Source organism: Crassostrea angulata, chromosome 10 (assembly GCF_025612915.1).
Source record: "Crassostrea angulata isolate pt1a10 chromosome 10, ASM2561291v2, whole genome shotgun sequence".
Lineage (NCBI taxonomy): Eukaryota > Metazoa > Mollusca > Bivalvia > Ostreida > Ostreidae > Magallana > Magallana angulata.
The window spans coordinates 480,919-498,177 of NC_069120.1; the positions used below are offsets into that span (position 1 = coordinate 480,919).

The 17,259-nt window shown below is 36.5% G+C and overlaps 1 protein-coding gene across 1 annotated transcript; it reads left to right on the top strand.

Annotated features, from left to right (window-relative positions):
- The first annotated feature begins 1,620 nt into the window (after window positions 1-1,620).
- On the top strand, window positions 1,621-15,529 carry LOC128165555 (ATPase family AAA domain-containing protein 5-like). The gene is made up of 19 exons (XM_052830207.1): window positions 1,621-1,705; window positions 2,230-2,310; window positions 2,613-2,774; window positions 2,869-4,901; window positions 5,016-5,085; window positions 5,171-5,388; window positions 6,109-6,248; window positions 6,419-6,774; window positions 6,977-7,121; window positions 7,269-7,427; window positions 7,698-7,883; window positions 8,146-8,309; window positions 9,710-9,842; window positions 10,028-10,302; window positions 11,561-11,722; window positions 12,771-13,289; window positions 13,436-14,067; window positions 14,382-14,534; window positions 15,170-15,529. Exons 2-19 carry the CDS (start codon window positions 2,275-2,277, stop codon window positions 15,246-15,248), a joined length of 5,622 nt encoding a protein of 1,873 aa, XP_052686167.1. The 5' UTR covers window positions 1,621-1,705; window positions 2,230-2,274; the 3' UTR covers window positions 15,249-15,529.
- The last annotated feature ends 1,730 nt before the right edge of the window (window positions 15,530-17,259 follow it).

Genomic DNA, 17,259 nt, shown 5'->3' on the forward strand with positions numbered 1-17,259 from the left:
AGTTTATTCAGACGAAAACCAATGGAGCTCATTTTTGCACGAAACTATAGAAAATATATATAACGCTATCGCGGAACTTCGCGCGTTTATTCTCGGAAATTACACGATGTTAAATGTTGTTTTGCGTTTACTCTTGAAAGTTCCGTTTAATTAAGTTTCAAGTATATTCGCGTAATTACGCGTTGGTTGCAAAAGCTTCGCGTTACTTCGCGACTCCTTGAAACTTATTTTTTACTTGCGAAAATCAGCTCAATATATATTAACCGGTATACATAAATAATTCAAAACTTTTTTTGGATGATGATAGAAAATGGCCGATTAAAAGTTTTATTTTTGATGAACTTTTTAGAGATTAATTAATATTGTTTTAGCAAGTATCGAGAACAACATACTGCACGAACTAGCGACAAACTTACAAAAAAATTTATCTTTATGTGTGCGGAACAATGATGTTGGCTGTTCATACTATGTAATGTACAGATCGACAAATACTAAAATTTAAATATTTCTGATAATTAAAAATACGCGAAGAGAAATAAACCGGCTAGCGTTAAATCTCATTTAGTATTTTAAACGAGTTATGATAATTACAGAAAAAATGCATGACCTGCAGACGCGCGCAGTTTCTTATTTTTTCAGCAATGCCCGCTGCCTTCATATCCCGTATGAACAAGCAAAGAAAGCGCTTGAATTGTCGAATTGTTGAAATAAGGAAAACAGCAAGTAAGGCCAATGATATTAGCAGTCTATTAACTAAGCCATCTTTCGGGTTGTAATTAAGATGCATGTTTTCTCCAAAAAGAATTCTTACAATGACTGAAATAAATTGCATCGGTATCTAAATAACTTATATATTATATATTTTGTTGTACCTTGTTGTGATCGGCTGTCCAATTAAGTTCATTTGTCACTACTATGAATTCGTGGGGGAAGGCTACCCAAGAATACCACGGTAATTGAGCCACTATTCATTCATAATTCTAAAGAATATTTTAAAAAAACATACAATATATTAAGTATTTGCATTAGAACATACCTAAATTGATTTTACATGCAATCATATTTCGATTCTATTGCTGATTTATAAATTACTAAATCGGTTAAAAGCTACATAAATTATCACAAAAAATGATTATCAATTTTGTTGTAAATATTCTACAGCTGAATCAATTTATTTTAGTCTTCATTGACAAATGAAAAGGCATACTTCCACTTTCATCTGCAAGCATGAATAAAAATCAAATGTTTTGAAAATACCCGCAAGGGTAATTTAATGATCTATATGCTACTGTAAAACATCCAATGGGAAACTAGTTAATTTTCGGAAGATTTTTTTCATACATTCGCATCAGCAGCCAATACAACTTTCATTTTTTTCGAGTCCTGTGAAAAAAGAAAACGAACCGAACAATGAAACTTGTTCAGTTAACGTTATATTAACACGATAATGGGTTAAATTATGAAACACTATGAAATATGTTAGAATGGATTATGCAGTAATCAATAAATTGTATTATTTGTCTCAATGAGACTCATTTGCTACACAATTATATTTTCGATAAAGTAAGTCTTATAGGTTTAATATAATAATCAACAGATTCCTATAATATTTATAGGAAACAGCTGAAGTACGACTTAATATTATGCAAAAGGTGAAGGTCACTGCATTCATTTTCGATTCGCGCCAAGTTCGATAGAGTAAGCGGTAAGTTGGTTTTGTGAATATATTAAAGAAATGCGATTGATCACTTCTTCGTTTGATTTTGTGTATTGCATTATGTAAAATATCACCAACTTCTTCTTTGTTTTCTGTGTGATTTAACAACAAAGACTTTCTTTCTTCTTTGTGGCTTACAGTTGCAAAGAAAAGCTGTTAACAACAGCTGGGTTATAGTTGGTTTAAGAACTCCATTCGATAGTTCCTTGTATGAAGAAGTGCTTAAAAATGTAGCAAGAAATTCAGCTATCTTCGTTAGATTTGTAGAGGACAGCTTTGTTATTTCAGGGAATATTTCCTTGATCTTAATATTTCGAAGTTTTTTTCAAACATCTTTGAAGACTCTAATTATCAAAAGCAGTAGAATTTACGATTATATCCGTCGTATGTTATTTAGCACAGATATCCCATATTTTAATTAGGCTGCAAGGTTTTTCCTTTATATGTGTATTCAGATTATATGCTGATTTACTTGTTAATTCTGTAAATAACTGATACATTCATGTTTTCAGGGTAAGAGCTAAAAACTAAAGACACAGATACCGGTAGATGTTGATATGACAGATTATGAGGTGGCTAGGGAGAATAGTCAGGTAAATGTGTAAACAATACTAAACAGGAATATGACGTGTGCTTTGTATAATATTTGCTTGAAAAAAAGAGAATTTTGACAGTACATGTACCGATATAGTAAATAAAAAAATATTGTTTACTGATTAATCTTACTCAAATATATCATTGATTTTTTTAGCAAAATTTTTAAACCAATACACTCAGGGTTTCCAGATACAAACAAACTGACTGAATGGTTGAACGTTTAATTTGGTTAGAATGGTTTTGTTTAAGTCCAAGTTATTTTCATTTATCAAATATTACTCTGTTATAATGTTGTTAGATACTCAAGATGTCTGAAGAAACCAACACACCTCAGCGGTCAATTTTAGACTTCTTCAAAACGCCTCCAAAAAATCTGACAACAAAACCAAAAGACCTGCTGGGCTTCTTCTGTAAAAAAGAAAACAATGCTCAGACCTTGGGAATATCTTGCAATGGAAAGGTACATATTTCTTTTGTTTATCTCGTAGAAAAGCTACTACTGTATATACTATAATATTTGTGATACATAAAGGACTAAAACTAAACTTTTTCAGGATACCAGCACTAAAGAAAATGTATCAAAGAAAACCTCAATCAAAAATGAAGGAAAAACTCTGAAGAAAAGAAAGAGGACAATATCAAAGGACCAGGAGTCAGACGAAGATGATGGAGAGAATAAGAAAACTGCTCCAAGGAAGAACTTGCTGAAAAGAAAGAAAGGCGAAACCACTGGAACAAAAGTTAGTCAGGAAAAGGTTGAGGGAAACAAAGCATGTGAAACAAAAAAGAAAGCAGACCTTCATTGTGAAGAAGTAGAAGAAAATGTCTCAGAGACTTCAAATAAGGAGAAAGGGATTAAAGAGGATAGATTCAGCAAAGCCACACTTAAGATCAATGGTGAGGAAATTCCAGATAGTTGTGTGCCAGATCAGGTGAATAAAGTAGAGAATACGTCGGCTACAGGCTTGTCTACTCCTCCTAAAGGGTCCACAGAGAGAGGGGAGGAAGGTGAGGGACAGAAGATGACACAGGGCACACCAAAGAACCTTGAATGGAATAAAAGGATTGACATTGAAAAATGTAGGACACCTAAAGAGAAGACCCTAGACAAAAGTACAAAAAAGAAAAATAAGCTGAAAAAGAAGAAGAAGGAACCCGATGCTGGGAAAACTGTGAGTAAGTCCTTGAATTTATCAGACATTTGTACAAACATGGCAGATGTTTCTATCCTCAGTGATGGTGGAATGAACGGCAGTCACATACTGAATGGTGATGTAGACATAGGCATTGATCTTATTAATAAGGAAATTGATAAAAAGGAAGAAACTAATGTAACAGAAGTTAGCTACCAAGATTTTCTCAGCAAGGCAGCTCATATTGAAGACGACAAGGAGGATGATTTGGATGAAACAGATGGCAATTGGAATAAGCAGGGGCAGAAAACCAGTCATTGTATGAAGGAGGACCAGCAAAGGAGTGAGTTTACTGATAACAGCAAGGAAGGACCAGGGACAAAGACGAGAGGTCGACATAGAAAATCCAATCAGTCTTCTGCTGCTGCTGATCAAAAGGAGGCAGTGAGTGGGAATCATGTAGTGAACGACAAACCAGAGGAGATGGAGAATGTGAAGGAAGTCAGCTATCTGGATTATCTGAACACAATCAATTCACCAGAGACGGGGACAATTGCACACAAAGACTCGCAGGGTGGGGATTCTCAGTCACGCACAGTGGAGGTGGTGTCCACACCAGGTGTGGAAGATGGGACTGATATTCCAATGCCCAAACATTACCCCTCCATCACAAACTTCTTCTCAAAAGTTGGCAGTGATAAAAAATGGCAGCCTGCTCCTCCCAAGACAAGAAATAATGTTTCATATATCAAAGCTATCATTCACGAACCTATTGAACCCCCAAGTGAGAGAAGAGGAAAGGAGAAAATGGAAACAAAACAAGTGGCTAAAAAGGCAAACAGGTCGCTGAAGAAACACCATAGTGAGGAGATCATTGAAGTTCTCAGTTCAGAGATTATTGTATTGGATGATAGTCCAGTTGATGTCAAAGGTCAGAATGGCAAAAAAACTAAAAGAGAAAAACAATCAGAGGAACTGAAACCAAAATCAGAGACCAAAGTACTAACAGAAGAGGAGAAAGAAGAAGAGGAGAAGAAAAACTTGTTCCTTCATGGTATTAACACACAAGACAAGTCTGTCAAGCAGAAGACATCCCAGGCCACTCTCAGCTTCTCTAAGGGGGGCCTGCAGATGAGTAAGGCTGTGAAGGAACCTGTAGAGAAGTCCTCAGAAAAATCAACTGCAGAAAGTACCGGCACTCCAGAACCAGAGAGGAGAAAAAGGGGCCGTCCAAAGGGATCATTTAAAACTGGAATCAAGGAGACGACCCCGGAGAGCCCCAGTCTGTCCAGTCCCAACTCAAGTCAGGTGTTTGAGGATGGAATAGCAACAAACAAGGTGGAGAAATCCACCCCGAGTCTTGCGGAGAGAAGAAAGTCCCTCAGACAGAAGTATAAAGTCAAACTTCTACAGAACCAGGAGCCCGAATCCCCCATTAGGATGAAATTCATCAGGTACCCTATCAAGGTTTTATGATATTTAACAGCGAAAATATGTCGATAAATATATGAACTTAAACAAACAACTGTTAAATTCTTTTTAAGTAATTAAAACATTTTCATCCCAAGGTGCTTAAAGAGCAGCAGTGGAAGCAGTCAGGATGAGTCTCTGACCCCCAAGTCAAAGGAGAAGGCCAAGGTACAGGGTCCTTGTTCTTAACCTTATTAGGTTTGTTTATTGGAGGGGCTTTTTAAGATGATTTTACCATTTTCATCAATTACAGAGACAGAGTAAGGCTCAGCAGTTGTTAGAGAAAGCCAAGAGGATTCAGGAGATCAAGAAAAAGAGTCAGGGCAAAACACATCAAAAATCAGCTGACCAAAAAACCAAAGGGTCTCGGAGAAAACCAATCAAGGGCAGAGAAACAGCTGACAATGAGGTGATAGAGGTCAAATCTGACTCGGAGACTGGGGATTCCAGGGGTCGCAGGCGCAGCTCCAGGTAAAACAAAGATCTGCAAATCTATGTTGGAGACAAAATGGAAAAATTCTTTTTATTTTTTAGCATGTTATAACATGCCAGTTTCTTGTGCCTTTTGTATATCAACAACATTTGTTATACTTTCATGTTAAATACTGAAATCTGATTGGTTAAGATGCAGTTAATAATATTTACTATTACCCTCAGCGTTAGCAACGCACTTGGCAACGGGTAACATTAAAAAATGTTACATGCGCAAAAATTATGCGCGTACGGTTCGCTGTTGAATTCACGTTATTCCTATATAAAAGCAGTAAAATTTTCTTAAAAATTTTAAAAAAGACATTCAGTATAACAAAATAAATAGTGCCTGTTTGGGAGGATAACAGTTGAAATTGACACCCCTCGAAAACCATTGTCAACCTCCGCTTCGCGTCGGTTGACAATGGTTTTCTCGGGGTGTCAATTTCAACTGTTACCCTCCCAAACAGGCACTATTTATATATTATTACGTTCATGGATGTTTTGAGTATTGTTGTAAAACATATTTATGAGGTTGAAGGTTGTAAAAAGATCAAAAAGGTTAATTAATGGCTACACATAACAATGAGTTTTAATTGATAGGTAATCTCTAAAGCACATGTGCAACTTTACAAAAGAAGTAGAAGTTTGAAGGGCTTTGAAATAAACCGTTTTTTAGTATGTTTTAAATACATGTAGTTCATTACTTGTCAACTGTAGGTTGTCAGACAGACAGAAGAGTATGAAGGAACTAGAGGTTGTGGAGTTGGACGATGAAGACACCAATGATTCCTGTTACACCCCCACCAAACCCAACAGGAGGGCTGGGAGTCAGAAACAGGGGGCTGCCAAAAAACCAGGTCAGTTATCTCTGTCACTGACCAGTGTCCGGCACAGAGTGCCTGTAGAACTTTGTCTTCATTACAGTTTTGTTTGTTGATTACAGTTTGTTTTCTTTACAAAGATTACTGCAGTTCTTTTATTGAAACGAGTGCGATACATTGACTTTATATATCCTTCTTTGTAACAGAAGTGAAGAACATCGCACCAATATTTTTGAAAAAGAAATCCAATGTTGTCAACAGTCCAGTCAAGAGGGAGTTGGATCCAGAGGCGGAGAAATTAAAGCGGGCATTCTTGATGAGTGGAATTCCGGCGGAGTTAAAGCAGTCTGCCACCGTCGCGGCATCAACTGCGGTAGCTCTGTATCCACCATTCCCCCGGGACAACCATGTTCAACAGAGATCCTGCTCCAAGATGTGGAGTGTGGAGAACGTCATTCTTAAAACAGTGGCTGGAGTGGAGTTCTGTTCAAAGATCACACAGATGTGGAGTCTTAATCTGAAAGCAGGACAGCCATTGATGAACTGTCAGAAAAAAAGTCCAGTAAGCTTCAGTCTGATGGCAAATCTTGTCTATAAATAGGAATAGATCATACAAAACAACAATGAAGATTAATTATGATGTACTTATGATAATTTTCACTCTTTACTTAAACATTGCATTGCTATTTCTTAAATACTGATAGATTAAGAATTGTCTTTGACATAGAAACATTATTTAATCTTGAGCTGTTTCTGATTTACAGATACCATTACAGAGTGAGAAATTCAAGGAGAATGTAGTCAGCTGTTTACTGAAAGAGATAAGCCAGGCCTGTCCCTCATTCCCCACCCAGAAGATGTACACCATTCTGAAGGAGAAACAGGATGAGGAGGTCATTGAAGAAACAGGTGCTTGTTTAACCTATAAATCTGAGATAGATCTAATTTATAATTAAAAGTATGCTAAGATAGATTGATCAGATATAGTTAGACCCCTGTGACTCAATTTTATTAAGTATAAGGGTGTCGTAGTAAATTATTCTTAATGATTCACAGAAGGGAAATCAAAGGGAAAAGAAATGAAAGGGAAAACAGAGAAAGAAAAACCCCGGCGAAGCTTGAGGAGAAGGAAGGAAATGATTGAGATTATAGATGTGGGAGGGAGCCCGGAATCCAAAGTCGACCCGGACAAGAAAGAGGACAAACTGGAAAATGGTGCGAGACTGATGATTATTGTATAACATCTTGTAATCTTACATGGATGACTTAATGATGAATGTTTTTATACATCCCTACAGAAGTCCAATTACTGGACCAATCAGTGTATGTCTGCCTGAACTTCTGAATTTGAATGACCTCTGTTTCTGTGTTTACTGTTTTGTCAATGTCATCTTCTGTTCCAGTGCTGCCTGCTCTATCCTTTGTATTTTTCTCCAATTTTGTTTTATTTATCATTGTCGTTTACTGTATTGTTCTCTCTTCCAGTGCTGCCTGCTCTGTCCTGGCCGGAGAAGTACCAGCCCCTCCACTCGTCCGAGATCATCGGGAACTCGGCGGTCATCAAGCGGCTGAGGGCATGGCTGCTCGAGTGGAAGCAGTGTCTGGATAAGGAGGCCAAGCGAGCCAAGCTGATGATGATGAAGGAGAAGAAGAAGTCCCACAAAGAGGAAGGTAAATGTTCAAACAGATTATTCAGTAGCTGGGTTTTCTGCAGATGAAAATTTGGTTTTAAATTAGATACATTTTATGTGTCCGACTTCTTAATTGATAAAGAATAATATTTAACACTATTTTTATGCAATGCTGCAAATCCAACCAGTTAAACAGTATAAGGGTGTATTTCAAAAAGTCTACTCTTTATTTGTGTACATGTGTAATCATTGCTTATTTACAATGAGTTTGTACCGACTCCAGATTACATGTCTGTTTCCAGAGCTAGAGGAGGAGTGGTGGGCGGACGATGCCAGTGACTTTGACCTAGATAGCGACTCCGAGGGGGAAGGGGACAGGCTCTGTAACACCGCCATGCTGACCGGGCCCCTCGGGGTCGGGAAAACTGCCTCTGTTTATGCTCTGGCCCAAGAACTGGGATTTAAAGTAATAAATCAACTTCTCTATTTAGAAAGATCTAATTTTCTGTCAAATGAAACTTGCAGTTCTAGAGAATGTTGTCTGTGAAAGTAAAGGTCTCTAATGTTTTTTTGTATTTTTGTTTATTCATTTTTTATTTCTTTTTTTTTTGGGGGGGGGGGGGTTATTTTGTAAAGGAATAATTAGGGCCCCGCAAGGATTTGCGGGTGCCCTATAGTAATCACTCTGTCCGTCCGTCCTTCTGTCCGTCCGTCTGTCACTCTTCCGTCCACAAATTTCCTGTTTTTTTCTAATAACTTTTTTTATGGTTGCCCAATCAAGTTCAAATTTGGTATGGTAGTTCAGTAGGCAGAAATACATATTTTGATGCTAAGTTTGGTTCTCTATGTCTTCTGGTTTGGAGCTGGGGTGGTGGGGTAGATTCCTAACTATGCATGAAGAATGGGCAAAGAGAGATAACTGCTGAGAATGAATGGGCAAAGAGAGATAACTGCTGAGAATGTTACCATTGTATACATGGAAGGCTGTGCAATATTTGTCCTTTGGGATTAATTAACCTTCCACAGGAAGAAAATCCTAAGCTTTATCTTTATCTGTCACATTGAGATTAATTACTGCACTGCCTGTGTCTGCAAATGAACTTTGTTTTGAAGTTAAGGTCAATTTTGAATGATGTGTAGTATTGTGTACATTCTTTGAAATATGGATTTGAAATATAATATTCATATTTTTTTGGTTAAAATACCATACACAATGATTTATGATAATTTTATTGAATAGAGGCAAAGCCTAGGTATCATTGCATTGGTATCAATTCTTTGTTTTTTTAACAAATTTTATTTCATCCCATGTTAACCCACTTTATCCCGTGGATATGACTCATTTGATATTTTTTTGATATCCCACAGTTGTGACTTTACAATGGGATTTGCCTAGGCATAATGAAGTAAAAATAATGTAGAGTTTTATAAACAGTGTAAACATTGATTGCGATGTATAAAATATGGGATAAATAGAATCTCATGATTTGTAGTATAATATGATTTTTATCCAACTTGTGTGTTTTATCCCCTCACTAAGGCTCAAGAAAAAAACACTTTAATTGTTGGATGAAAATCATATCCAACTACAAATCACGAGATCCTATATATTCCAGTTCTTTACATCTTCTGCCGGGCATTTATTTTTCATCATTGTTAATATAAAGAGGATGGAATTCAAAGTTTTTTTCACTTCTCTATATTAATTGTCATAGCGGGGCCCTTCCTGACTGGTCAGTTTTCTAGTTTTGTTGAAAAATGAATATTTTTCATGAGTTAAAATTTTTGGTCTATCAAATTTAATTTTTGAATTTTGAATTGAGATATTGACCTACCACATTAATTATTTTTGTTGTGGTTTTGTAGGTGTTTGAGGTGAATGCGTCATCCAGTCGGAATGGAAAGAGAATCCTGGCTCAGCTTCAAGAGGCCACTCAGTCCCAGCAGGTGTCCAAGCACCACTTCAGTGGAGCCGGCACGCCCAAAAAACACAAAAACAGTACGTACCAAAAAATGCACTTCATTTATGTGTAATCATGGAAAATTAATACTCAAAATCTTGTTAATTTGTCACTTTGCTATTTCGTGATTTCACTATGTACATATAAAGAAACCATTATTTTTATTAGACCAAACTGATAAATCTTGTTTCTTAAATTTGTATTTTACTTTCATCTTCACCAGATACTAATGCAGATGTTCCTTCCAAATCAAAACCGACATTCTTCACCAATTTGTTCAAGAAGGCAGGGAATCAGCCATCTGCCACTTCACACAGTACTGAGGTAAAAGAGAAAGTGGGCAGGAAGAAGAGGAAGCTGGAGGAAGACACTGAATACAAGGAGGAAAAAGAGCCAAAGAAGAGGAAGAAGGTGGATGATGGAGCGAAGACGGATCCTCCTCTAGAGAAGAAGAAGAGTCTGAACCTCTCCTGTACCTCGCTCATCTTGTTTGATGAGGTAACTTAATTATTTATCTTGTTTGAAGAGGTTAGTTGATTTATTTATCTTGTTTGATGAGGTAACTTGATTTATTTATCTTGTTTGATGAGGTAACTTGATTTATTCATCTTGTTTGATGAGGTAACATCTTGTTTGATGAGGTAACTTGATTTATTCCTCTTGTTTGATGAGGTAACTTGATTTATTCCTCTGATGAGGTAACTTGATTTATTTCTCTTGTTTGATGAGGTAACTTGATTTATTCCTCTTGTTTGATGAGATAACTTGATTTATTCATCTTGTTTGATGAGGTAACTTGATTTATTCATTTTGTTTGATGAGGTAACTTGATTTATTCATCTTGTTTGTTGAAGTTGTAACTTATTAATTAGATTCAATTCTGTTTGATGATGTAACTTTATTTATTAGAATTTATCAATGATTTATTAACTAGCTGTTTACTTGTTTGTTTTGTGTTTGCCATGTGAAAAGCTCTCTCTCTCTCTCTCTCTCTCTCTCTCTCTCTCTCTCTCTCCTCTCTCTCTCTCTCTCTCTCTGATTAGTATGTCCAATACTCAGCCTGCTAAACTCCATTTAAAGTGTGTTATCTCCCTTAAAAGTTGTCTTCATACTGTGTCTATACTGAAGAAAATTGGGGAAAAAAATTGCAAAATCATCAAGGTTGTTTACAAATTGAAAAAAAAATTACCATTCAAATTTTATCATGTCAGTGAAATGTAAGCAAATTGGAGATTGGTGTCAGATAATAAGACAGCAGATTGGAGGGTCAAACCCATGACATAAGTCATTCAAACAAACATAAAAATTTCTATTTTTTGTTTTACCACTGAGCCATATTTTTGTTCATAAGATGTCTAAAAATTTGCTCATAAGATGTCAAATAAAAACCCAGTTAATACACCATTATATACTGTCTATTACAGATGTACATAGAACTTAATTTATGAATGTTATAAACAAACCTTGCTCAGCAGCTCAAAACACTGATAAACACATTTTCATAACCCTTTTTTAACTTCACGAAAATTGCAAATGATTGTCTCTATATTTTTATAATCAAAGACAAATATCTCTGACAAATGTACATTGTGGAAAAAAAGTTTTGTAAAATTGCAGTTTGGAGAGATTTATTTTTTGTTTAAAGGTTATTTGTTCACCTAGTGTGTGAAGCGTTGACAAGACTTCATATATATTTTATAATCTAACACATACATTTGTGTGTGACATGTTTGAGATGTTTGTTTACGTGTTGCAGGTTGACTTAGTGTTTGAAGCGTTTGACAAAGGTTTCTGGGCAGCGGTCAAGAACTTCATGGATTCCACGAAGATACCCATCATTCTGACCAGCAACGACAGCTCTCTACCACAAAAGTTTGATGGACGGTTTGAACAATACAAGTTCCGAGTCCCTCCCATGGTAAGAAATCAAGAAGTTTTCCTGTTTTATGCAGCTAGCTACATGTACTCTATATATGCTTGAGAAATCATTGAAGCAAATAAATGTTTATAAATCTACAAATACTGAATTTTTTTTTAGTGTAATTAGGCCCATTTCCTTTTGTCAGGAGTGATCAGTATATGTACATATTTTTTACCCTATTAAAGATAGGACTTGCAACTAAAGATTCTACAAATGTTTTGTTTATAAACTGTTTAAATGATCACAGCTAAGAACATCAGATGATTTATGTTTATTCAGATGAAAAGCATAAATTTCACAGAACTATGACATTATATAAATAGTGCCTGTTTGGGAGGGAAACAGTTGAAATTGACACCCCCGAGAAAACCATTGTCAACCAACGCGAAGCAGAGTTTAACAATGGTTTTCGAGGGATGTCAATTTCAAATGTTGCCCCCCAAATTAGGTACTATTTATTTTATTATGCTGTATGTCTTAATTTTAATAAAAACTTTACTGCAGATGTGAATTCTACAGCAAACCATACACACTGTCACATAATTTATGCGCATGTAACAATTTGTTTTATTATACCTTCATGTTAAATACTGAAATCTGATTGGTTTAGATGCAGTTTATAATCTGTTCTATTACCCTTAGCGTTAGCAACACACTTGGCAAAGGGTAACACAACAAATTATTATATTATGTGCGTAAGGTTTGCAGTAGAATTCACGTCATTCTTATATAAAAGCAGAAAAGTTTTCTTTAAAATTAAGACATTCATTTGCAGTATAATAGAATAAATAGTGCCAATTTGGAAGAGCAACACTTGAAATTGAAACCCCTCGAAACTCTGCTGCACCTCAGTTAACAGTGGTTTTCGAGGGGTGTCATTTTCAACTGTTACCCTCCTGAACAGGCACTTTTTATATAGTGTTACCCATTGCCAAGTGTATTGCTAAGGGTAATAGAACAGATTTTAAACTGTGTCTTAGACAATAAGATTTCAGTATTTAACATGAAGGTATAATAATTGATTTGTATGTTCTTTGAATTTCAGATTCCAACCTCCTGTTATTTACGGCTGGTTGCCCTAACAGAGAACATAAGAATGGACTGGGATGAAATCGTCAATCTTGTTTCTATTTTTAACTCGGACATCAGACGAGTTCTTCTGACACTGCAGCTCTGGGTGAACTCTGGTGGAGGTCAAAAGGTCAGGAGGTCAATCAAGGAGAGGGAGACCCCTCAGGAAATGGTAACAAACCTTGCCGTGATTGATGAAAACTCGTGCTCCCAGGACATGTTGGCCGTGTCAAAGAAAGCAACCAGGACGGGTGTTGGTACGATCAATGATGACGATGACGACGACTTTGTGTCAATCAAACCTATCGCCTGTAAACGACAACAGCTGATCAGTGACGACGAGAGCTCGAACCTGGAACCCCCTACCGGAGAGAAAGTTCTGATGGAAGCCCAGAAATGTCCCCCTGTGAACATTTCCTGTCTGGAAAGCATGCTAGGCCTGCCCATCAAGAATGAAAATGGCATTCTTGGCTTCCTTAACAAAACTGTACAGGTATGTGTGAGCAGGTATTCTATTTATTGAGATTGACAATCTTCCAATGTCCTGATTGCTTGGCTGTATTGATTGTATTGACACATGATACATATACAGTGTATTTACTGTTAATGTATTTTTTATGTGTTTGTATTTTCCAACAGGATGGTGGTAGCAGAGAGGAAGAACTGGCTATTCTGGCTTGTCAACAATACCTGAAGCTGAAGGTTGATCTTCTTTATGGACATCATCTAGACATGCTTCCTTTAAACAAAGTCACTGTAGAAAATCTAGGACCAAAAAAGGAAGTCCCGTCTCCCGTTAAAACCAAAAGGAGGCGCATCAAAATGACGTCCGATTTGTACGACAGTGAGGGATCGGACAGCGAGTCCACAGATGTGGCCCAGACCAGTGCCATTGTGGAGGAAACTCCCAAACACAAACAAAGAGAGGAGAATTCACCTGAGCTGGTTGGGGCTCTGAGTGGGTTTGCTGACTTCTATGACAGTATCTCATTCACAGACACAATGAGGTCACTGGAAGAGAGGATTGTGGGAGATCAGAACAGTGTAAACGGGATGACAGAGGATCCACTGATTCACGAGCACTCAGAACTGTGGATGCAGGACCATCTGAGTGAGGTGTGTGCGAGCGTCCAGTGGGCGAGTCTGAGTACACTCAATCACAGGCTGAGACAGGTCACTCGAGGGCTGGTCCAGGATGAACGGTTTACAATCCCTGTCCTCAAGGGAAGGACCTCAACATTAACTCGGGGAATAGCCTGTCCAGATACTAGGTTGGTCGTCCTTTTATTGCTGTTTAGTGTCTGAAGTTTTTTTTCCATCATTCGTAATTGTAATGGTACATGCATTATGTACCAGTATTTTTTATCAGTGAATTTATTTTTAAAGCACATTGCTGTGGAATTTAGTTCTTGATGTCAAGGATTGCTTTATAACCAAGAATGAGAATGAATTATTTTTTATTTAAGCATGTTTATCTGATGTCTAAATATGTTGCTTAGTAGAATGCCAGATTGTTCAACAATTTGATACATGTAAATGTAGTATGATACAACCAGTGTACAAATAAAACTTGGACTGTTTGCAGGTCTCAGAGTACGATCGACAAGGCGTACAGCAATGTGATGTCTAGTCTACCTCTATCGGTCCCAAGAGCAGCGGCCATGTGTGATTATCTCCCCTACTTCAGATCCATCACTCGAGACGAACAGATCCGACAGGCCGCCAAGCTCAAGAGAAGGTCAGGGTTATGTTTCTTTAGTGACCCAAGGTCAGGGTTATGTTTCTTTAGCAACCCAAGGTCAGGGTTATGTTTCTTTAGCAACCCAAGGTCAGGGTTATGTTACTTTAGTGACCCAAGGTCAGGGTTATGTTTCTTCAGTGACCCAAGGTCAGGGTTATGTTTCTTTAGCAACCCAAGGTCAGGGTTATGTTTCTTTAGCAACCCAAGGTCAGGGTTATGTTTCTTTAGTGACCCAAGGTCAGGGTTATGTTTTCATTAGTGACCAAAGGTCAGGGTTATGTTTTCTGTAGTGACCCAAGGTCAGTGGTATGTAATGTGTTAATTCAGCATCTTTGAAAATAGAGACACTCTCATCATTGGCAAGGAGCATTAAATCTCTAGTCATTCAAAATCAGATAATCTGTACATGTGCTTTATTTGTAAGAATTGAGTTCAATCTTTCATGAAAATTTTTCTCTAAAAGAATTTGCAAGTTGTGGTCTCCAAATTCATGAGATTTGAGAACTGCAAAGCAGTGAGTTACGTGTGTGTCTCTCTCTCTCTCTCTCTCTCTCTCTCTCTCTCTCTCTCTCTCTCTCTCTATATATATATGATCATTTTTAATCATTCACTGTTCTTTTCTTTGTTGACAGATTCCACCACTACTTTGATCAGATCGGACTTTCTCTTAAAGACCAGACGCTGGAAATTTTAAACTCGTCTCTCTCCTGAATTCTGGACAGGGAGACAACAAATCTGACTTTCTTAGATAAATCGGCATAAATTATTTTATTATAAGCCATCAGATGGCATAGTTTTTGTAATTAGATCGAAGTATGTGTATAAATGTGCAATGCTGTGAAAATTCTTTATATTACCTCGATTTTGTTGATGATTAAGCATTATGAAATTACAAATGTACATAACAATTTTTACTTTTTATACATGTATCCAATATGTGAACAATAATGATTCTTATATAAATTAGAAAAACAAATTGAAGTGTTTGTGGTCTATTGTACAGTTGCCCTGAACCTGAGCCATGAAGACCGTGTTTGTGTATTGTTCACCCTCTACAAGACTTTTGACAGACAGTTGTCAAAATTTTCAAGGAATAAATGTAATACCTTTCGTATTCATTCCTTGAAAATATTTACTGCTATGTTCATTGTATGTGTTCTTCGTAATGCAATATTTTCATTTACCATGTACGATTCCCTGTATTTCTTAAGGAGTCTCGGGGGAGAATGTTTCAAACATACGATTTCCTTTAATTTTTTTTACAGTGAAATGCCAACTTATGAGTAAACTATGTGCAAAATATAAAGTAAATTGACCGGATAGTTTATCCGTTTGCCGCGCTCAAATTTTGGTCGTATGTCCGATTCATCACCAACATTCTATATAGGATTATATAGGAAAATGAGGGTTTTCATTTTCAATTTCATATTGAAGAAATTACAAACATACGATTTTCTTTTAATTTTCAGCGATGAAAGGTTAACGTATAAGTAAACCTTTTGCCAAATTAAAACGAAATTGAACGGATGGTTTTTATGCTATCCGCCCTCATAGTTTGATCCTATAAACGTGCCGTGCCAGCCATTTTACAAATAGAAATGTATAAAAAAAAAAAAAAAAAAGGATGTTTACGATCAAATTCAATTTTTTTGTAGTAAAAGAAAAATACCTTTCCACTCACACAGAACGTAGAAGGATCGAGTATAATTTTTTATTTTGCAAATTAGTTTTGATTTTAATTATTGACGCTGCAATAGAAAGTGCACGACGTTTATTTTTGTCAATTGTTACGTCAGAGTATCAACTGACGTCATCGTAAGACGTTGATTCCGATGACAATAACGTCGATTTTGAAGAAGCGGCGAGATGATTAAAATACTTCTGACATTATTCTAACGATTCTTTTCACTAAATATAATTTTTTGATAAGTCATTTTTTTAGCATAAAAATGTTACATGATAACCTGTATATTTGAACATTTTACTTTACATTTGCGTTTTACGACAGTAATGCGCAATACCCTGCGCAGAGGGCGCAAAATTTTAAACCCGCTACCGACCTTAAGGAAAATTATAGTCAATATTGAAACAGCCAAAATGAAATCTACATGCCCTGTTTATCGATTGGTTGAAACCTACAGCGACGAAGAAATATCATGGACCGCACGAAATAATTATGATGATGTCGACCTCAAATTTCCCGCATGAATCGCCAACGAAAGCATTTTATTGTTTAAATCAATGAGTATGAAAATTAACTAATTTGCACTGACTCCTACTCGTACCGGTATACAACTTAATAGAAAATGTTGTACAAAGTTTGCAACTGTAACATCATGCAGATTGATAGAGCCTCGAGTCATTGTTAATCGTAAAATGTTAAGTATATTCATATAGAATAGTTCTCTCAGCCACTAAAACAGAAATATTAATGATAATTCCAAACACTTCTGACAAGTTCCACATGTATTTTTATTGTGGTTAAATTTAGAGCAGTAAAAACGACATCACTGCATGTACTAATTTGTTCCTCTTTGATTGGTTGAAACCAATAATATGTTCAGTTAGCCTCACAGTGTCGTGAAACAATTCAGTTCAATAAGAACTAGTGCATTCTTTTGTTGATTGGAATTACGATTTAGATCTTCAGCTATAAATAATGGTTTGGGTCCTTTATATTGATGTTCCCTACCAGATCTTCATCGCCAATGTACATTGTATT